Source organism: Falco punctatus (genome assembly GCF_963210335.1).
Source record: "Falco punctatus genome assembly, chromosome: 3".
Lineage (NCBI taxonomy): Eukaryota > Metazoa > Chordata > Aves > Falconiformes > Falconidae > Falco > Falco punctatus.
The window spans coordinates 61,207,493-61,229,771 of record NC_137582.1 but is presented as its reverse complement, the minus strand read 5'-3'; the positions used below and the strand labels follow the sequence as shown (position 1 = coordinate 61,229,771).

General features: G+C 45.2%; 1 protein-coding gene across 4 annotated transcripts in view; it reads right to left on the bottom strand.

Annotated features, from left to right (window-relative positions):
* The window catches only part of RAB31 (RAB31, member RAS oncogene family), a 68,908-nt gene extending 50,703 nt beyond the window's left edge, over nucleotides 1–18,205 (bottom strand). Inside the window, exon 1 of one of the 4 annotated variants that reach the window (XR_013926698.1) lies at nucleotides 17,670–18,205. Coding sequence is in view for 3 of the 4 variants with exons in the window: in XM_080379023.1 (XP_080235149.1) it covers nucleotides 17,670–17,708 (39 nt within the window). In the remaining variant the exon portion in view is untranslated. The remainder of the gene's footprint in view (nucleotides 1–17,669) is intronic. The other 3 variants (XM_080379023.1, XM_080379024.1, XM_080379022.1) reach the window with 3 other exon arrangements.
* Nucleotides 18,206–22,279: the final 4,074 nt, after the last annotated feature.

Sequence of the window (22,279 nt, the reverse complement as noted above, 5' to 3'; positions counted from 1 at the left end):
CCCCCTCTTAAATGTGTTACCCCAGAGGCGCCACCACCATTGCTGATGGGCTCGGCCTTGGCCAGCGGTGGGTCCGTCTTGGAGCCGGCTGGCACTGGCTCCATCGGACATGGGGGAAGCTTCTCGCAGCTGCTCACAGAAGCCACCCCTGTAGCTCCCACCACTCGCTGCTACCAAAACCTTGCCACACAAACCCAATACACCTCTGAATGTATAAAATATCATGTGAAGAAATCAGATGATTTGTTTTCCTTCAGGTCACAGCAGTTAGCAAAACACGTACAGCAACTGCCCATCTGCCTTGCACAAGAGCTGGGTGCACCTGCAGCCCTGCCCACCTCTCCCATTCCCCACCAGCCACTGCAGCCAAATGCCTGCTGCCAGGTTTTGGCTCCTGTCCCAGTGCGATTATTCACCATGTGGTTTCCTTTCACACACGTCCTGCACACATCCTCCTGTGGAACTGAACTCAGACATGCATAACTACTCTGATACCTGCCATACTTGGAGCCAGGGAATGCAGTCCTACTTGCCCAGCCATTTTATAGGCTCCTCTGGAGTCACTAAGTTCCTCCATATTCACGGTCACAGATCCATTGCTCTCCACCAGATGCCAGCCTAGTAATCTTTTAAAGCCAAAACCCCCTAACAGTTTCAAATACACTTTCTTTAATATTTGCCTGCATCCTTTCCTCTCTTATACAGAAAATAAAGATATTGCTAGCTCTCCCCCACCCCTGGCCTTGAATATTAATTACAATCTCTCCATCTATCTACTTTTGACAAAAATATACCTGGAGAGTGCAGGCAACGCCATGGCCTCACCAAACTATAAAGTACAAAAGCAAACATAGATGCCAAAAGCACTTTATCATTCTATCAAACCAATGTGCCTGGCCAGAGATGAGAAAGACAGAAGAGCAGGCTAATGTCTGTATAGTAGCTAATGTTAGCAATAAATTCACTTTCCTAGAGATATGCACGTATTTGTGTATGTAATGTTATATGAAACCAAAATCTCTCCCAGAGTGTTTTCAAGATACTTGGCATTATCCGATTATAAGCAGGGCTCCAATCTCCAGCTCTTCATGCTGAGCTCAAGGCATGGAGAGTTGCAGCTGCGGTGTGAAAAACTTCAAGACAAGTGGACCAGCTGTACCTTCCCTCTTCTTTCTTCTCCAAACACTTGGTTTTCAAAAGGATTCACCCAAAGTGCTCGCTCTCACCTGACAGCTAATAGGCAATCCACTAACTTCAGCTGAAGATCTGACTCCGAGTATGGAAAGGTTTCTCCAAATGCGGGGACTTGAGGAAAGGAGCATTATCACCTCAAAAGAATGCAAGAGACAGTGTGGGAAAGATGACCTAGTTGGAAAGGGAGTTATCTTTCCTTCGTGCATGATCCAGTGACTGACATGTCATTAAACCAGCAATAAGGAACAAATCCTTGTTTTACACCGCACTAGCAGTGGGTGGCAGGATTAGTGGTCAGTTAAAACTATCTACTACCCAAGAAATCACAAAGCAGCCCACAGGCTGCTGTACATTTACTCACCCAGCACTTAGAAAACACATTGCTCTTTCATGACCTGCCAACTCTTGTGTGTGTCAAATTGGCATGGGAATATAAAGTGATCTTTATGAGACAGGGAGCTGCGGAGGGAAAGGGAGAACAAAGAAGCTTCCTTCAAAGCTGTTCTTTAAAATAACTCCAATAGAAGAAAAATAAATAAATAAAACCATAAGGCAAAACAGAAATGCTATTGATGAAGAAAACATAGCCCATGGGTCAGTACTCCAGCTACCTCAGTTCCTTTGTCTGCCACATGACTCAAGAAAAGCAACACTGTAGTATGCATTAATTATAACAACCAATTAACACTGCAGCCAACCTAGCTCTGGAATGTCCAACTTTGCAATTTTTAAAGCTCATCTACTTTGGTCAAAAAAATCCCTAACCACAAGCTAACCACACCGCCACGCTAGCATGAGTGTGGATGGCAAAGATAACAGCCTTCAACTGTTATTAATATTATTTAGAAACTGCTTCCCCACATCAAATTTCCAGCTAATCCTCTGTGTCTTTTCTTACACATTTCCTTCCCTTCTCCACACAAGCTATCAAATTCAGAACGGTAGCTGAACTGCTGAGAGAAACGGAGGATTTTAAATTAAAATCAAAGAGCAGAATCTCAATCAACTGATTTCTTATGCCCTTGACAGCATGTGGTATGGACAGCTGCAGAAGAAGAATTGCTTAGCCCAGTGAAAAGGAAGACGGGAACTTGGTGTTTATTTGCATTCCTTCATCTCAAATTGAGGCTTTTGGGGGCATTGGCTATTCACTTAAGATGCTGAACTCCTTGTTTTGAACTGCCTCTACAGTTTCAAGGAAGAGCATGATCCCTATAAAAAGCAGCTTCACATAAGACGGTATCAATCTAGTTGACTAATAAGATGAGAGGATGAAAGGAGAAACGAGGAGCACCTTTCAAGGGAGCAGTCACACACCCACCCCTCTCCTTTGGAGTAGCAGCATATGCCAACGAACAAGCAAAAAGCCTCCCGCTGGATGGGGGGGGGCACCCAAAAGCACAAAGCCTGAGGATATCCTTAGTGAGACCTGCTCATGCTTTACACTACAGTAAAGCAGCTTTTGAGTACAACTCTGTGGTCACAAGCTGTGCAGAAGCAGTCCAGCCTTTTTGAGACCTCGAAGTCGAACAAGGCACTGGCTGATTAAGTCACAGGGAGCAACTTTGCTGCAAAAAAATTGACTCGGACCTGAACACATGGCAAGAAGCAAGACCCCTCGCGGTACCCAGCACAGCTGCCCACCAAAGAAAGCTCCACCACAAAACCAGACACCATAAACCCCAACCCTTCTAGGAGGGCCGGGCTATGCTGCAGTGTAAGGGAGGGCATTTAATTGGGAAATAGCACCACCTGGTGACTCTGGTACTGAGGGAGAAGGAAACGGCCAACTTGGCCATACTGGGACAGGAAGGAGGAGGAAGGAGCACCGGCCAAGTCGCTCAATGAATTGGGAACCAAGAGCCTGGGTAAGGAAGGAAAGAGGATTGCATGGCATAGTTACAAGAAATAGGCAAGCGGGACAGACAGAGATGGAAAGAAGAGGAGAGCCTGAGACCTTCCCCTGGAAACACGGGCATCTCCCACTGCTGTTACCCCCTCGGGAGCCCTGTGTGACAATGAGTGGTGTGAACGTAGCAAAGGCAGCTGCAAAGGGATGCCATACGCCACACATAAATCACCGCATTAATGAACCAAGGGGGGGGAGGGGGGAAACCAACCACACCCAAGTCTGCACAGTATCAGCAATGTTGTATGCCACAGGGGGATGGGGTTTCTATTGTTCATTTTTAGGAGACATATAGCTGTGGGACTTCATAGCGTCACTACCGTCCAAACAAGAACCATAATTCCAATTGCCTTCTACTGATCACTGAATCACAGGATCCTCCTGACCAAGGCATAACACAGACCAGCAGGTAAACCTACCCTGCCAGACGCCCTGTAAGCAGTAAGAAAGTCTATTACCTCAAACTCCACAGTGTGCTCTCCTAACTTCTCATTCCCAACACCTCTGTTCACCTTAATAACCTCTCCCTGCTACTGGCTTGCTGATTTCCCACCTAAGTAAGCATCACCACAGACACTTAAGTATGATCACATCCATGTACACCACTTCATTTTTCAGGTGAGAAGGAGAAACGAGAACCCTGGTTTACCATGGGAAAATTCCTACTGTGGTGCCACACATGGGTGGTGGTCACCACTCATCATCCCCCCCACCAACAAAGCAGGAACCAAGAGCAAACAGCAGATCTCTCCAGCACATGAAACATCAACAGGCAGGAGTTAAACCAAAGATGAAGTAAAACAAAGAAAAACTGCAAGCCCTGCTTTAATGCCTATGCAATCTTCTTGACAGTGAGACCCGATTTTGGCAACTCAGATGGTCAGTTTATCTGCTGGACAAATTTTGGGGATTTTTTAACATCTGCTATCTTTTTCCTACCCACTCTATGGCAAAATACACAAGCAGTCATAAAAATCCACTTGATGTACTACTGTTTCCACAGATATATTCCTATTAAAAACAGAGTAAAAATCTGTACGAATAATATCTGCTTAGGAATCCTGACAATTGGCCCTGGACTTGAAAAATTAAGTACGGGGTAAGTGTAAGGAAGTAACCTAGAAGTAAGGCACTGTACCTCACATCATCAATGATAATGACTATTGATTGCAGGGGCTGTTATCTCTATCGGCCATGTGCACACACACCAGCATAATCTGGTTAAATATCATTCATCATCATTGCGCAATGCAGTGATCAGAGAAACTAAATTCAATTTTCAGACGAAATACATAAATATCCTGAGGCTTCTGTAGTTCAGTAAACATGTTAGGCAACATCATCCTGACAAATGTTGGTTTTGAGTACAGTTTGGCAGCAAAAAACGGGATAAACAATTCTGTGTTATTTCCAAACCAAACTCTTTTTCTAAGTGAACCTTCCCCACACATATTTGTAGCAGCTGAAACTTTCAAAATAATGGTATGATGAGGAGGTAATCTTTGACCTGAATTGCTGTTTGACACGAGTTTCTGCTCATACTCCAACATCCTGTCTCCTCCATAGTCAAATCCTATCATTAGGGGCCATAATTTCAAAATGCAGGCTTGTTAGTGTCACTTACTAAAAGGGGGGGATGGGGGGTGGGGGTGGCAGTGTCAGAGATTTGATATAACTGCCCCCACACAGAAGATATTCAGTCTTCCAGCCAGTCTGGATTAATAAACCAACCCAAACATTATAGTTTCTTATTACAGAGTGCCTACAAATCCCAACAAAGCAATTTTCTTTTATTAAATGAAAGCAGTGGCTCTTATGCAATCAACTCTATGCACATCAGCTAGGTACAGCATTTGAAGAAACTACTCCTGGTGTTGAGTTTACTATTTCAGTAATACAAAAATTGTCCAGCAGTCACCTGGAAAATTTGTGTAAGGGCTGAATTACCTTCAGATTTGCCCATTCAAGCTCAGTAAGCAACTCAATCCAATGTTCAGACATTGCCCTCCCAATTTGTAATTACCTCACCTGCAATTTATTATTGCATTTCATACCAAAAAGGAAGAAAAAAGCCACACACATTATGAGTGCCAATTTAAACACCAGTTGAAAACTTCAGCCCTGGAGGAAAAAAAGCCTGATCCCTTCTCTCTTGCAGCAACAGGCAACAGAGAGGAAGGAGACATCAGAGGGCAGCTATATAAAGACACTTCCCCTAACAAATGGGAACCAGCCCTGTGGCCTCGATCTCTGCTCCAAATTAGCAGAGCCCTAGTACTGGGTATGTCACCTACCGAGAGCCAGAGGCAAACAACTCCTAGCCTGTCCACTGGCCAAAGGCGGCCAGACACCAGCAGCCTTCAGTGGTTCAGGGTGCCGTGAGGGTGAGGACAGGGGCTAAGGATTTTGTTCCTGGTTTTGTTGCCCAAAACTCTGCCTCTGCTTATCAGTTCCTTTTAGCTGACACAACAGCCCGGAAAATCAGCAGTCTCTGATGACCATCAAAGGTCTGAGGTACCCTCCTTTATCAGAAGGTGAAGGTTGACCAGCTGCTAATGGCACCTTCTTTATGCATACTGCCCTTACCGTTTGTCAGCCCATCCACAGCCTTTGAAAAGCTGCCTTTGTAGCCTTCCAGATGCGTTAAAAAGCATGCCTTCCTCCAGGGCAGCAGGTGAGGGGGCAGAGTTGAGATAACATTTGTTATCTACCATTAAATGTAAATATCATGTAGATAATGTACATCTACATGGACATTAAATGGCACCAAGGAGAGATCTAAAGTCCTTGAAACTGGGGGTTTTCATTTCCTGAATTGATGTGCAGGACTGAGAATGGACAACCAGAGGTTTGGATAAACCTAGATCTGCATTAAGAAATTTTTCACCGAACTATTATGTTTAATTAACTTGGATTAATAGCGATTTCATTTTCATTTCACCTATTGCCTGGATCTAAAGTTTTCCCTAATATAGTAAATGTCAACACTTATTTTAAACGGCATCATATAAAGACCCACCTGGTGCTTTCCCTTCTGTCACCCATGCAAGTAAACAGCAGGGATAACAGCAAGCATAGTATAATAAAACCCAGGGCTGAGTTTTTTATCTGTGGATTTACTGTGTGCTGCTGTCAACTTTCTGAGAGTAAAGCTATCTGCACCAAACAGGCTCATAAATGGAAGACATCAGCACAAGGTTGTATCCCTTAAGCAGATGACTTCTTGAGTATATTCACTTCCCTTTGATTTCAGCTGGAATGAAACCCAGCAACTCCTAAAGCTGGTACCACCAATGCTATGAAATTCAACTTTTTAGGGAAAAGCCCTTAAAATGAGCACGAACACTTTGTTGCTGTTATTGTCACAGCACCTTCCTCTCTCCACACAAAAATAACTAGGAAATAAGTATCTAACTTGGAACTGACTGGCAGAAGGAAATTTTTATCCACCTGGCCAATTTTTCTCATCTTCACTCGGAGTTTGTAAACCAGAAATGGTCAAAAGCATACAGGCTTCGCAAATCTCAACTGATAAACGTGCTGGGAGCATTTCAAGTGGAATGCTAAACCATGAAGTTCAGTACATTTAAGGACAGCTCAAGGGATGAGAATAGCAGGGGTAGAAGAAGAGTGGATTTGATCTTTCCCCCCAAAGCAGAAAAGACTCAGCCACACAAAAGGAGCTTCTCTTTCCCTCCCTCCCTCCCACTCTGACTTACCCTCTCCATGTTCCTCATTCCCTCCCACTGGTCCTCCACAATGCTCCTCTAATGCTTTCCCTTGTTCTCTCAATTTCAGTCCTCCACTTCCTCCTCCGTTAGTTCCTCCAAATCTCCTCTACATCGACTTTTACACCCCTTTTTCTACTGGCCATCACTTAAAATATTCCTGAAAATTTTGGGGGGCTGTAGGGCTACCACTGCCCTTCAACCTTTTTTAATTTGGACTTATTCTATGGGTGCCAAAGGTTTATTCTCTCTCTGCCTTTCTCCACACCAGCCTGAAGGAGAAGGCAAGCCTGGTCACGAAACTCTGGATAAACTTACTAACTGGTCACCATCTTCAAAGAGCCTACCAGATGCTGAAAACCAAGCAGAGGTTAAACTGAGCTCTACCTGCTTTTTATCTGCTTTTAATGTTAAATGACAGGAATCACTCAAGAGCTGCATTATCTCAAATATTTAATTTATATAAACTTTTATCTTTGTCCTCCACACAGCACTGCATTCAGCTGTATATTAAAGTATACACTAAGCTTTAAGCTTGGGATTCAATTTAGCCCATTCCGTGAAGGCTGAATGACATACCCTGATACACTACTGAAGAGGGATTACACCCCAGTGCTTAGAATCAAACAGATGCTTAAGGACACTACTCAAATTAGGGCTTCAGTAACATAATCTTAAATCAGCATTTATGTTATTTGGTTTTATACAACCACATTTTGTAACACAAAATGTGCTCCAGTTGTCTGTCTAATGCCCAGGCATGCATTTATTCTTTTCAAGCAAACCCTGAAGGGAAAGAAAAAAGAAAAAAAAATCCGAGGAAAAAAAGAGTAAATATCCAAGGACAAAACAACTGACTCTGAAGACTATTCACACTAGCTACCCTCTCCTGCTGGAGTCATAACAGTTGAAGACATTAAATGTGGGGGGCAATGTTTAATTCCTTCATTGACATTCAAGCAAACTAAGACAAAAATAAAGTCCAGCTTTCCTTGAATTTTCCACAAGAGTAGTATCGTCCAAAAAAAGAAAAATGCTGACTTAAGGGATAATGCAAGAAAAAAAAAAAAGTTTGTAACACATTCAAGGACTGAGTATCCTAAAAATAAGGTTGCCTGCATAGTATTGCAAAGATTGAAGTCAGCATGGATTATGCGCCATGAAGGACTTCTGGCCTAAATGTGGTTGGAAGCTTCCTGTTCATATTAGCTTTAATAAGATATATTGCAAGTGTTGATGCTGGGACTCTTAAAATAGACGTACATGTATTTAGTACACCAAGGAAGAAAAAGCTATCATGGGCTTCCTATTCAATAATGGGAATCTGTTCTTTCTAATTTCCCAAATCCCTCCAGGAACTAACCAACTGCCAGATTTACCCAGCCACAAAGTGGAAGAGTGCCTTTACAGGCTGCTGTGTATATCCATCAGTGAAAGGGTTGCTTTTTTTAAACTAACAAAGATTGCCTTAAGGAAACATACGTAGTATTTGCTTCCACGGACAGCAGAAGCTGCTTGAGATTAAAATTGTGACTGTGCATGGACAAACACCTCAAATTTTTCAGCTGTAATATGTTTCTAACTCCTAAACTACCAACCACAACAATAATGTACTTTCTTTCCCTTAAATCAAACAGTTAAAAAAGAATTAAAATCCCAAGAGCCAAGCTGAGCCTTGGTGTGACTCCACACCATATTCAAGGGAGTCCTCTCACCAATGCTGTTCACACCAGTCTTTGGGAAGCTGTAAGACCCACTACAGCTTCTCTGTGTTGGCACACACCAGATGTTGACCAAATCTCTAAGGATTCCTCTTCTGCCGCTGAATTCCCAGCATCAGCCTCACAAACAAGAAATGGGCACATCTGGAGAAGGCAACCCTGGAGACAAGGTACCAGCTACTGATTACAAGCCTAAGACAGAGAAGGTTAAAGCTTCTCTAATGCACAGTATTACCTCACAGGTCACCAGTGAGCATGGGAGGACACATCTCATCACTCAGCAGCACAGCTTTGCTGATGAACCATTAGATCCTACTGACGCTTACTAAGTTTTGTTTGCTGCAGAATGAAATGAGCCAAAAAGTTTGCTTTTTTCAAAATTAAACCCACTTTAGGAACCTCTTCTATCTCACTTTGGTTCTGTAGACAGGCTTTAAAGTAAAGGAAAACCTGCCTCAGAGGGTCCCTAGCTGTAGGTGAATTCTTGCAAGAGGCTGATAATTGTTTTAAAAGACTGCCCTTACAGTTTTTTATAGTCCCCTGCAGCTGCGCCCAGCAGAGGCTGACCCATCCAGTCGGGACACCCAGTGACGTCTGCAGCATCCTGTCGCTCTGCTGACAAAGGAGGAAACAATAACTCAGGGACGCAAAGTATTTAGTAGCTGGATTTCTTGCACATGTACTTCCACATGTTGCCCAAAAAAGAACATACTCTGTCCAAAACAAAAAGTGCAAAACCATAACTGCTCTATCCTCTCCAAGAAATATGAAAACCACACACTAACTAGCATTTATGTTTAAAAATAGTCAAGTGAAAATAAACGGTGCTTGTTCCACTGCCTGTTGTTTTCGGGAGCAGCCCTGCAAGGCTGGAGACTGTAAATCAAACCACTGGCATTTGCTTACACAAGGCCATGCTCCGAGCTGGCCTCCCATCCACCTCCTCTGTCAGCTTTCTAAAGCTTGGATTTGTCTCCTTGCGGTGGCATTCAAAACCGCATGTGTCCACGGGAAGGTTGTACAAGACGTTTCAGAAGAAAACTGAACCATGTCCCTTCCCTGGTACATTACAAGTTGAGATGGAATTTCAAAAGTTTCCTTTCACCTTGACCCTTACACCATTACCCAGCCTCTACAAGGTAATGTAACGAGAAGAACAACATCTCTGTGAGAATAAAAACATCTTTTACTCTCGTTTACTTCAGGTGTGCGTGCCCCATGGAGCTCCCATGTACCTCCTAGCGAAGGGCTGCGGTTGTACTCACACGAGCTGCCCCTCGGCTGCAAATGCGAGGTGGTGGGGGGCATGATGAGCCCCGACAAGGAGCAGAGCACTGAAGGCTTGCTCTACTCCGTCCAAAAAGCGTGGGATGATCTAACCCATCAGTGTGATTAGCGCTGGATGGAGGCAGGATTATTATTTTTTAATATTTTATAATGCAACCAATTATCCAAAGGAAGTGGAGAGGAAAAAATAAACCAGCTTAAGTCCGCTGTAAAGGTTAGTAGGCGAAGCACTTAGAAACCCACAGCCAGCAGCTTTGGCCGTGCCTGGGGGGCTGTGTGCTACCCTACAGCCCCCTGTGCCAGCTGCTGGGTCCGGCTCACCCACGGGGCTGCAGAGCTGTGGGAGCAGCTGAAGGCACAAGCCAGAGCAGGAAGCACTCGGCTACCAGCCTGCGTGCCAGCATCCACGGCACGTGTGAGCAAACCAGGGGCGGAAGAGGGAATAGATACTTACTGAACTGACACGCACTGCCAGCTCTGGAGACGGCAAACGACTGTTGGCCTGAAAACTAGACTCTTGGTGCTCCCAGCTTTACAGATGAGCTTTATAAAAGAAGGAGACCAACCCCGAGAAAGACTGAAACAAACACCTGATGGGCATGCTATCTAATTTAGCCAGGCAAATGCCTTGTTCCCTTTGATATCAGGATACAGCAGACTAGACCAGATGAACCCACCCAGGTTCCCCACCACCTTTCCTGACCCTTTTGGAAGGTACCTCTGGATATCCATCCATGTGTTGGGCATTCAGCTGGCCCCAGATATAGCTTGAGGAAAACATGAGCTGAGGAAGCCCCAAACCTCCAGATGGAGATGATGGCAAGGTGGTCGAACCACAACTCCAAACTACAAGCCTCTCATCAATGGAGGTTGATGAACCACCGAAGCTGAGAAGAAACAGGTTGCCCTGCACTCAACAGCTTGTTTTCTGAGGCAGCAGCTGAACTACGAGGAAGGTGGGGTCAACAGTGTGAACCTGCTAAAGCCAGCTCTGTTCCATTTCAAGGCACCTCTCGTCGTCCCCCTCAAAACCAAGGCATAGGAAGCTAAGGAAATGGTGCCTGCCTGCCCTGATCTCCTCTGCACAGGGTGCAGCCAGAAAATACACGATCAACAACAGTCCCTGGGGGGTCTAACTAACCTGAAGAACAGGCGAATGGCACTTGGAAGAGGGAGCAGAAGGGAAACAAAAGAAAAGGGAGGTGTTTGAGAGCAACCGGAGCAGAGATGTGTCTCCAGCCTCTCTGTACATGCGTCTCACACCAAGGCATTAGCTCGAGAAATTTTAGAAAGAATACGTCTCTCCAGTCTGTACACTTGCGCTCTGCAGCACCCACATACCCAGCTCAGACACAACCCAACACCAGCAAAATTTACAAGCACTGTAATTTATAAACATCACTGTCTGCAAAATCCCTGCAGGTTCAGAGGCCTTCACCCATGAGCAGCTCAGCTAACGCCTATTTTGCTCCCCACTTCCTTTAACTGCAACACACCCCATCCATAAGGCAAATTAACACTTTAGAAACAAGCTGTACCATCAACCAGAGTCTCAGAAAACATACTTTAAATGTAAATAAAAAATGGCCTTTTAATATGCTTTGACCTAAGCCAGTTAAAAGTACTTGTCCGATGAGAATGAGAGGCTTTTTCTTCTCCCCACACATTTCTCACATGCAGAGTTTCTGGTTGCTTCACACAGTCTGCCTCAGCACTAATTCACTGGGTAGGGCTAAAACTGCATTCATCCACGTTAAAAAAAAAAAAAAAAGAGAGTTTATTACCCATTCAACTTCCTAATTTCGGTAGAAAGAATTTACTGAGTTCTCAGAATTACCGTGAAACAAGGTTTCTCAATTTTTCAGCCAATACTAAGAAATCAAAAAGAAGGGCTGGGGAAACATAAAAAAAAAGCCCCGACTGATAACAATATAAACAAACCAATAAATACAATTTCAGAGACAGTATAATTACAGACTGCATATGATTTCTGGATGATAGCCACAGCATAGTCTCATTCAACAGGCAAGTTATAAGCAGTGGATGGGAGCAGAGAGCTGGTTACCAGCGGACCTGTGCCGATCACGTGCAGCAGCAGGCACCAGCCATGGGGTATTCTCTTGCTGCCCAGTCCGTTCGCAGCAGCAAGCTTCCCCTTCAGAGGCTTTGCAGCTTCTGAAAGTAAAATCTGCCCCAAGTCTTGCCTTCTGCTGCCTCAGAAATCCAACATAGTTGTGCTGCTGGAAACGAAAGCAAAATGTGGCCTCCGCACTCATCTTTTCCTAGAAGGATGTTCCAGTCAACCCAGCCTACTCACTTTCTAAGCAATCCCACATAAAACTTTTGGAAGATATGAGTAAATAAAGTTTTGCAGATACATCAGGAAAGCAGTAAGGCCAAGGTCAATATGAAATCCTGAATTCTGTTAAATTCTGAGAAATTATTTACCTACATATTAAATATCTACTACATCACAAAAATCTGATCGTAGCCATTTAAACATAAATTAATAGGAAAAAGCTAGTTTAGGCTTCTGAACATACTTGTTTACTGATACAAGAGAAAAGGCATTTCTCACTTGGTATGTAACTGGATTTTTATGCAATATTTTTTAAAAAAAAATCCAACCCCAAATCACCAGCCCCAGTCTCCTTCAGCATCCTGGTAGACTGTTCTTTTGAATGGCAAAGCAGAGCAATGGCGTACAGAAGTGCTATATGCACACATGCAGTGCAAACCAGAGCACTCTTCACCAAGGAAGAATACAAGGAAAGCCATTTCCCAAGGAAATGAGGCATATGTAGTCACACTAACTGCGTGTCTGGCTGTCTGCCTTTCAGTTCCTTGTGAACTTAAAATCATCGTCCAGTTCTACATGTGATTTCATGTTTCACTACAATGCAAAGAAATAAGTGGCTAGGAAAGAGACACAGAGGAGGGCTCCTTTGATGGAAAGGCTGCAATGATGGACACTTCACACCAGTGACTCCACAAGACAGGCAGCCATGCAAAGTCATGATTCAAAAATTTCCCTCGTGATAGAGTTACTTGTTTACATAATAAACCATGAATTACTAAGTAGATTACGAAGAACAATTAACAAGGAAGGGGGAAAAAATGATCACTTGTCAGTCTCTCTTCTTCTCTCAGACGACTATTTTGTGGACAAAATTTTAGAAGTCATACATCTACTTCATCAGTACAATCTTCTCACAACCACCTTTGCTGTCTGCACTACTTTGGCCCCTCTTGTTCTGTTTTAGGCTACAGCACTGTAGCTACTGATGTACGCACAGCTTCTGCACTTGTGTAGTGTTACTGTCTTCAGCAGGAGGCTCACCTTAACATGTAGACCCCCTTGCACGTATCTAGTGAGAGGAAAGATCCTTAACTGGTACAAGCCACCCAGGGGTGCATTTTTAACAGCAGTGCTCCTATTTGGGTTGGGACATCTAGCCACTAAGAGCATGAATAGCAACAAACATTTTAGAGTCAAAAGAGAAATAAAATTGTTGGTTTTTATTAACACCAACACAAACTATAACACTCTCAGTCATACATGTTCAGTATAATAGCTACCCAGAGAAGAAGAGTGGGTACTTCAGCTTTGCACCAAAAGGTCTGACATACGCATGTGCTCCACTACAGGGATTTGTTCTCCATCCAGCAGAATCCAGAGCTTTACATTATCACAACATGAAGAAAAGAAAACAAGAGAGATTTTCTCCTTGAGAAAACTATTATCACATTCCCAATTACTCTGAACATCAAACAATTCTGAGCTCAGTTCCACAGCCTACACATGCAGACGCTGCCCACCGAGGTGGCATGACATTGTCAAAGGTAATAAACTGTTCTCCATACGTAGCAAATGGGATTCAGTTGTGGAGAAACTCCTGAGGAAACCTCCTTCTCTGCCAAAGAGGAATCGTCACTCCTTTTACAAATGTAGGCTTACCAACCTCAAGACGGTATTTTCAGACTACATGCTAACAGGACATGTGCCAGCAAGTGACTTCTTATGAGCAAGAAAATGGAAACACAAACAGGAGGCTAAAGAAACAAAGCCTCAGACAAGGAAGATATAGGCAGTACGTTTGGGAAAAACTTTCTGCAGTAAGAGCAGTTAAGCTCTGGGACGTAACTCTGGAGAGAAGATAAACTTTCATCGTGAGTTTTTTTAAGAACAGGTGAGACATACATCAGTAAAGTTATAAGAGGAGCTTTAGGGCCAAGGGATGACAGCTGAGCCTTTTCCAGTACTACCTTCTTTGGTCCTATGATGGACAGTCACAACACAAAAATGTAATAAACAAAAAAACAAAAGGAAAGGAGTAATGGAGGTCACTTTAGATGGTAGTTAGCAAGCCACCTCCCAAAGTCTCTCTGAAGGGCCGTCAAAGTTTCCTCAGGAAGCAACAAAGACAAGAAACTTTGCCTTAGTCTGAAATCTGGCAATCTCTTCTGCAGTTGCCACACACAATTATGTCAGGACTTGGCAGAGAGTTGTAAATCGCTCCTCCAGCTTGCATAAAGAAAAATGTCAGGAGCCAAGGCACATGGTACTCAACGGCACAGCCAGATTAGGAAACCTGGCAGCTGCACACATTTCGGCACTCAGAAACACACCAGTCCCCCTTTGCCCTTCTCTCCTTCACCCCCTCGAGAGGGCACCCACTCAGCACAGAGACATCACGCAAGTCAAATGGGAGCTGCACTTCATTTCACTGCGTAAACTGAGCTGCAGCTCAAACATGCTTAGCCCTAGATGCAGGTGGCCTCAGCACAGGGACAACTGGTGTGAACAAACAACAGACCGGACTGAGAGACCAGGAAGAGTTTGGGGTGACAAGCCAGGACTTGGAGCTGATGCTCAAGTGCACTTAAAAAGACGAACACCTTCCACGTCCAGATAACTCACTGCCCAGCAGCAATAATTTACTGGGGGAAGTAGTTTAGGAGCAGGCTTGAGGCCACTTGCATGGCAACATACTCAAGAGAGCTATTGAAGTTGTACCTCCACAGCTCTTGCACCTGAGGCTGTGAGGCACTGAACAATCAGGCAGGCATCCTGTTCCTGCCAGCCCAGCAGCAAACTGTACCCACCTCTCCTCAAGGAGCACTGCCTTCTCAAATTCATGAATAGCAAAGCTCTGCCATCAACAACGCTGTCTTCCAAACTGACTCACACCTGGCCTTGAGTTGCCACAGATTTCCTCCCTGTCCTCCTCTTGCTGGCCACTTCCTTGCCTACAAACCCTACCACCATCCTCTTGTTGTGCAGTAATCCACGCTGCTCCAAATCGTTCCCATCACACCCACAGACAGCTTTAAAAACCCCAAGATTCTCTGGAGGAGGAGGAAGTGAAATGCAGATACCCAAATCCCAGGTTTTTTAGATTTATGCTACAAATCACAGGCCAGGTTCCCTCCTGGCAATGAGGGGTTTCATCCAAGAGCCAGTAACTTACTCCCCATCCCTGCTGCAATGGCTCCTGGCCAAACACTGGCCCTGGAGTACTGCACTAGCTTATAGGGCTGGCAGCATGAAGCACAGCTCTGTTTTCTCTATCCCCCTCTCCTCACCCTCCCATCCAGACCCTCTACAGCCAAACAGGGCTTCAGGGCTTGTGGAGAAGCTGGCTTTGCAATCATTGTGCCAGCTGCAATTTTTCCCCATTGGGGAATTCTGAGCTGGCAGAAACAGCCCAAATCCAGGCCCTTTGCACAGCTGAGAGGCACAGACCATCAGTGATCCTCCCGTCTGATTTAGAGGTGTGGCCTACTAGGGCTTTGTTCAGAAGTGGAGAGGGATACAGGTTTACAAACCAATTTAATCCCTACTTATGACAAGGATAGGAACTCCCCTTGGGACCTGGACACGCCAGACCTGGCTGATTATCAGGGGACCTTCTAGATACAGCACAGATTAACCTACCAGGTCCAGGACCTACTGAAAAGACAACTGTTAAGATTCCTTTTGGTAGATCTGAAAACGTATTTTTGAGTTGCCATCTAGCTTTCAAGCAGATCAGAAGATTAATGCCTGCACTTGTTCACATGGACAGTTTCCCTGTTCTGGAAACCTGTCTGAAGTTACTGAGGGGATTCGTCATATGAAGGATTCCTCTCTTTCGGGAAAACAGTGTATCAACCTTTACGGTAAATGAGATGTCTATGATCAGAAGTAGATGGTTTTCTAGGATTATACCCTATTAAAACTCAGGAAAGAACATCTCACTAACTGCTAAGTGACTGTAACTACAGACACATCTTCCTACGTATTCCCACTGCCACCCTATCATTTTAACCAATCTACAGAGTAATTGCACACTCCTAGTAACATGGAGCTGCTTTGTAAGTTTCTTTTCCTGTCTTAAAAGTAAACAATTGCCTTGCAAAACCTCCAGTACATTTTAATGTTACAAAACAGCAATAAGTAATAGGCAAGAGGAATGCCATCCCACAAGACATTTCATTTCCATAAAATTACAGGATTTTCTGCTGGGGAAGAAAAAATAAAAGACATATCCACATATTCTACCACAGACTCCTCACATTTGTATAAACCATATTTATTTTGCCTCTATGCCATTTTAAAAGTCAAAGGTAGGAATTCTAACCAGGAAGGAGGAATGGTCACCACTAAATACTTTGAACTCCCCAGTGCCCTGGCACTTACTCCAGGCAAGGTACTCACTCCTGCTGGGGCAAGCGTCAACACAAACCAGGACTGGAGTGCCTGCATCTGTCTGGTTTATAAATGTTGGACTCACTTGCACTGTGTGAACAAGAATCCACTCTAAAACTCCTTCAGTCATGCACCTTTTCTCAACGTTTATGGAGACACAGACCTAAAAGCAGCCTAACTCGCATCGCAAACATTTGAGATGTTTGGTTTTTTTAAATCAAACAAACCAAGCAAACAAAAAACCAAACCCAAACCAAAACAACGGCTAAGTAGCGGTGCTCTGCTAGTAACTGTCAGAAGCGGCGGCTCTGCTCTCCCGGCCGTGTTTGTAGCAGCTCGGCGAGGCGTTTTGCTGTAGCTCCCTGCGAGCAGGGCAGCGCGGGGCCAGCGGAGCCAAACTGCAAAGCTAAGCACATTGCTGCTCCAGATGGGAAACGCGCACACGGGTTCGCCAAAAGCAAAAGAAGAAAAAAAAAAAAAAAAAAAAAACCACCAAAAACACAATGGCAAAAAGGACATTCCCGTAAGGAGGCGAGCGAAAGAAGCTCTGAATAAACCCAGGCAAGTCACGAAACAAAGCACCGACAGAGCACGTCGGTGCCACGGGGCCGAGGCGCCCGGCAGAAGATGCCAGCCCAAATCCCGCCGCTCGCTCCCCACCATCGCTGCAGGGGCTCGGCGAGCCCGAAGTGACCAAACCCGACAGCCTGCCGGGCGGGGGGCGGCCGGCAAACCCCGCCCGGGCGCCGTTCGGGGCTCGGGCACCGGAGGGCCACCGGCCACGGGGCCGCCCCCGGCTTGGGAAGCGCGGGGGGAAGGCGTCCCCACAGAGAGCCCCTCACCCCTCGCGCCCCCCCCGCTTGAAAAAAGTTCTGAAACAAGGCAAAAACTGATCAGAACACCCCACCGGAGCCTGCCCGCAGGCCGGTGCGCGGCTGCCAAGTCCCGGCGTGGTGGGGGGGGGGGGTCGCTGCGGCCAAGCCCGGGACGGGGAGACGCGGTGCCCGCCGGGGGTGAGGCGGGGAGGGGGGGGTGGCTGGACGTGTTCCCCCCTTTAGCCAGTCCCCCGTCTCCCTCAGCCCCCACCTGCGGGGTGGGAAAGAAAGGGGGAAGGCGCCCCCCCGCTCCCCTCTACTCACTCCAAGCAGACACACTTTCAGCTCGCGTATCGCCATCATCTGCCCGGGACCCGGCCGCTCCGCATCCCCCAGCCCGCCGCCGCCGCTCCGCACTGCCCCGCCGCGGCGCGGCACAGCACCCGCCGGGGCCGCCCCCGCCGCCGGTCACATGCGCCCGGCCCCGCCTCGCCGCCGCCCGCAGCCCCCCGCGTCCCGCCTGCGAGAGGGCCGGAGCGGGCACGGTGGCCGCAGGGCTGGCGGAGGGCGGGGAGTGTGCTGGCCTCGGTGCGGGCGTTGGGCTGCTTCGGTTAGGAACGATCTGAATCCGTCTGCCCGTCCAGTGGAGGGGTTGTTTTGGTTTGACTTCCTGTGTGCAGAAAACGTTTAAAAGAGTAACTCCATTTGTACCCAGTTCTGGTAATATGGACCCTTTTTCGATTAGAACAAGCCAGCCTCGGGTTGGTAGCAGGGCTGCACCCCACACGTCAAAAAGTTGCACTAAACACTGCACCGTGGCTGATGTTAGGACCAGTCCACCAAAATCAGCGAGGTGGGTTTGTAGCCACTCTTCTGCTCTTGGTAGCCAAAATCCTAGAATTAATGGGGAAAGCAAAGCACAAGAGTGTCATTTGCCAGGGATTTTAAATGATAGCTTCTGTTCTATAGTTTTATTTTCATTTTTTTTCAGTAATCTATCTGGTAGAATTGCTAAGAAGAAATGAAGGAAATCTTGATTAGTCATTGTGAGATTACTGCCACGTCATTAGGAGCTTCCTGGCAATAAACTCTTGTGGTGTTCATTATGTCACTAACTATTTCCACATGGGGTCCCACACTCGCATTGATAGGCTGGAAGATGTTTGCACTCTTCCAGAGCTCCAGAATCCTAGGCCAAGGAAATGTTTGGAGCAGAGAAGTTGTTATCCCCAAGGAGGAAAACACAAAGCATTTCTAGTAGAGTATTACAGCCTGTCAGGGGAGAGAGTATTAACAGCAGGAGATCAGAGGAGAGGATCATCAGAGAGATGCTTGTGATTAAATTAAGCTTTTCTTTTTTCAGGAGAACTTAGCAAAGAGAAGCAAAACACACCAGGTTTTCAGACAACCAAGACTAATATTAGGATTCTGTCTGCTCGTTGGCTTTCCACAAGGATGCATTATACAATAAAGTTTTTCAATAAGCAAATTAGATACACTCACTAACACAGAACAATTACAGTTTGCACTCATAGCACAACTAAGTTCAAAGAGCTTGACATTTCAGTCAGTAATTTATTCTACAAATCAACAGTAGATGTGAATTTTTAAGGTTTTACACCATCCTACTCCAGCCTTTCTTTCAGTTTTAAGTCTGAGTTGAATGTTGCTCCTCTGACTTTTAATTCAGACTTTTCCACTGTTGAGGGACTGAGATTCTGAGATTCACAGATGGTGTTATGGTTCAGGATCACCTTTTCATAAATTCTTCTCTCTTTTTTTTTTTTTTTCTATTTTTTTCTGGTCACATCTTCAAACAGAAGTCATCTCTCCCTTTTCTTTGGTTGAGAATTTGTAATTTTTGAAGTGTGGGAATTTTTGCTTATTGTACATGTGAAAGATTATACCAGCTGAATTAATTTCAGCAAGAAACACTTGAATGACATTAGATTCTAATCAAATCTGCATTAGATTGTGGATTACAGAAAGAGACTGAGAAGTGGCATGCTATGTTCAAAGCTGTTCAGTGCTGCAAGCACAGCTTGAGGGTTTGTCCATAGGTGCGCTGGGATTAACCTGCAATGATGTAATGGCAATGGCAGCATCCATAGAGCAGGTTAATGTACTTTACTGCATGTGCATTGACTCTGCAGCTTTAACTGAGGTGCCTTAACATTCTAAAGCCTCTCAATGCCGACGTGCACTAGAGTACAATTAATAGAGTTCCAGTCTGGGAGAGCACTTGCTTAAGCCTATCCATTTTTGAGACAGTAATACATCCTACCAACTTCAAAGGCATGTAAGTACATGCCTAATTGCTGCCTTGACGCAGTACCACCGTAATACAAAACAGCGCCTGAGAAATTTGCCCAGGAAAGCAAGTCAGATTCCCATCTTTCCTCTTATCTGGGGAAACTTCTAAAATATGGAGTTGAAATGGGCGCCCTCGCTAAAAAAGGTTAAAGCCCAGACCTCAAAAGCTTACTTCTGAAGATAGCAAATAACTATTTAGCTACTTACAAACAAGCACATTGTTTAAAATAGTAGCATGAAGGTGACCCAGTGGAAGCTGTTCAGGCTGAAACAGCAGGAGAGAGAGTATGAAGGAAGGGCAGTTTTACTTGCACAGGCAAAAAGACTGAAGAGCCAAACAAAAGAAGAACAACCAGAGGAAAAAAATAACCTATTCTATACTCATTTAAACAAAGAGTCTAGGAACAAAACCAAAACAACACAAACAAAAAAAGAAAAGGCAAAAAATATGCCCCAAAACTGGGGAGATAAGAAGAGAGAAAACTAACAATATAAACAGACACGTGCTCCAGTATTAAAAAAAGCTAATGACATTCGTTCTTCCAGGAACTGGCATAATCCTTGTGTTTGTCTGCATGCAAACGCTGTGGTCAGGAAAACATTTTTGAGGAATTGGTCATGTTGCAGTGTTTTCAAATGTCTGGTTAAAAGCAAAGGAAAACAAGTCTTTGCATCCTAAAGGTTTTCTTTTTTTCCCTTTTGTAGCGTCTCAGTCAATGAATAATTATAAGTTTTGAAGCAATGATTTACCTCACTTCTTTCTACCCAACTGTATTTTACTTTTGGGAAATACAAAGCCAAGTGGCTTTGTTTTTCAGCAGCCTTTCCTTAGAGTTTCAAGTAATCTCTTCTCTCCTCAGAAATAATTTCCCTCAGTTTCCAGAAACTGGAGAAGCCAGACCATCCTTTAGTTTATTCTGATTTTATAACAGTGCAACTGCACTGATCTCAAACTGGTTACTCCTTAGTGTGAGAGATTTAGGTCATCAGAGCTGAGATTAAGCCAGAAAGATGTGATCTGGCTCAAGGTGTTTCTGAGTGTGATAGCTGGAAAGTTTGTTCAGGCCTGTCTCTGTCTGGAAATCCAAGGCAGTACTAGTCACCTTGGGAGGGTAAGATTGACTCATCCTTCACTTTGGTCTTTTTTTTTCCCTGGCTTAGACAGCTAAAGCAGGACTATCCTGTCACTCACCCTATTTTTTTCAGTGTGACACCACTGCTTTCATGTAACAGAGGAAGGAAGGCGGCCTCCTGCTTAGGGGCACAAGACCAGGAGTACAGTAGGCCGGGTTATTTCCCTGCCTGCGGTGCTGCCGTGCTGTGAGGCCAGGGGCTGGGCACCTAACCGTGCTCTGTCCCGGCGTGTGGCCATCCAGCTGTCTGGGGCAATGGTGGCTGGGGCTGCTGCTGCCCTCCTCTTTGCCCCTACCTGCATGTTCCTGCCCCTGTGGCTCGTGCTGGTAGAAAACTAGTCCTATGTTTAAAAGTTTTCTACAAATTCAGCCTCTTCCTCTACAAGTGGTGCAGTGGTATTTATTGAGCCTGTACTGGTAGGAAACTGGATGCCTGTGGGGTGCTGTTGATGTTCCCAGGCTTATAAAGGCATCTGCCTTCCTCCCGCTTTCTCACTCCAGTGAGTGACCTACGTAGAGAAAAATCCATCCAAGACCCTGACACGTACCCAGCTCCCGAAACTGCTGTTGTCTGTCCCGAGCACCCGATGAGTTACTTCCTTTCTCCCACTGTTGCGTTCCCTCTTAATTTCTTGGCAAGCATCTTCCTCACACAAAAATGTAATCCCTCCTCTTCGATGGCAAATTCAGTCCAGGCCCTCCTACTATGGGCTGCCATCCCAGCCCTTATTCCCAAGACACAGAGCAGGAGGCAAGTTAACTCCATGCTGCCCAGGGAAAAATGCCTCCATGTCCCATGGATGACACAAATTCTCAGTACAGTAGTGACGGCTGCCACAGAAATTTTGCTGGTGCCTGCCCAAGGAACTGCCAAAATCTCTCAAAAGGAAAGCAGCTGCTGCTGAGCAAGAAGTTCTTGGAGCAGGAGGAGCAGCTTCCAGCTCAGACCCTAGATCCCATGCAAAATCCAGTGTTATGAAATGGCTAAAATTCTGGAAGAGGCTGTTTTTTGTTCATTTGTTTACTTAATCACCACAAAGGTTAGAAAAGGGCTGCCTTGGAAAGGCGGCGTGAGACTCCCGAGATAGGAAAACCAGGGAAGTATAGGAATGATCTGGTGGAAATTGAGGGCCTGATTCTGATTTCAGTCACATAGGTCTTAAGCCACTGCAATTTTTTTTAACTTGAGTGGGGTTATTCCACTTCATTTCACATTAATTAAGCCCTTCATAGCCTACTGGTTCCAGCGTTAATGCCAGGAGAATCTGCAGCTGCCTGTTGTTTTGTTGTAGGGTTGCTTCATGTTTTAACATCTCTTGTTTGTGGCAATTTATATGGTCCAGTCACTCCCTCCTGAAGAGAAAATCTGCTGGAAAAGGTTGGAGGGGAGTAAACCTCTGCAAGATCCTACTTGCAGCTTCACTGCCAAGTACTTTGAAAAGCAGCATTACTGCTGTTGAAAAAAACTTGGGGGTTCTTTGTATAAAG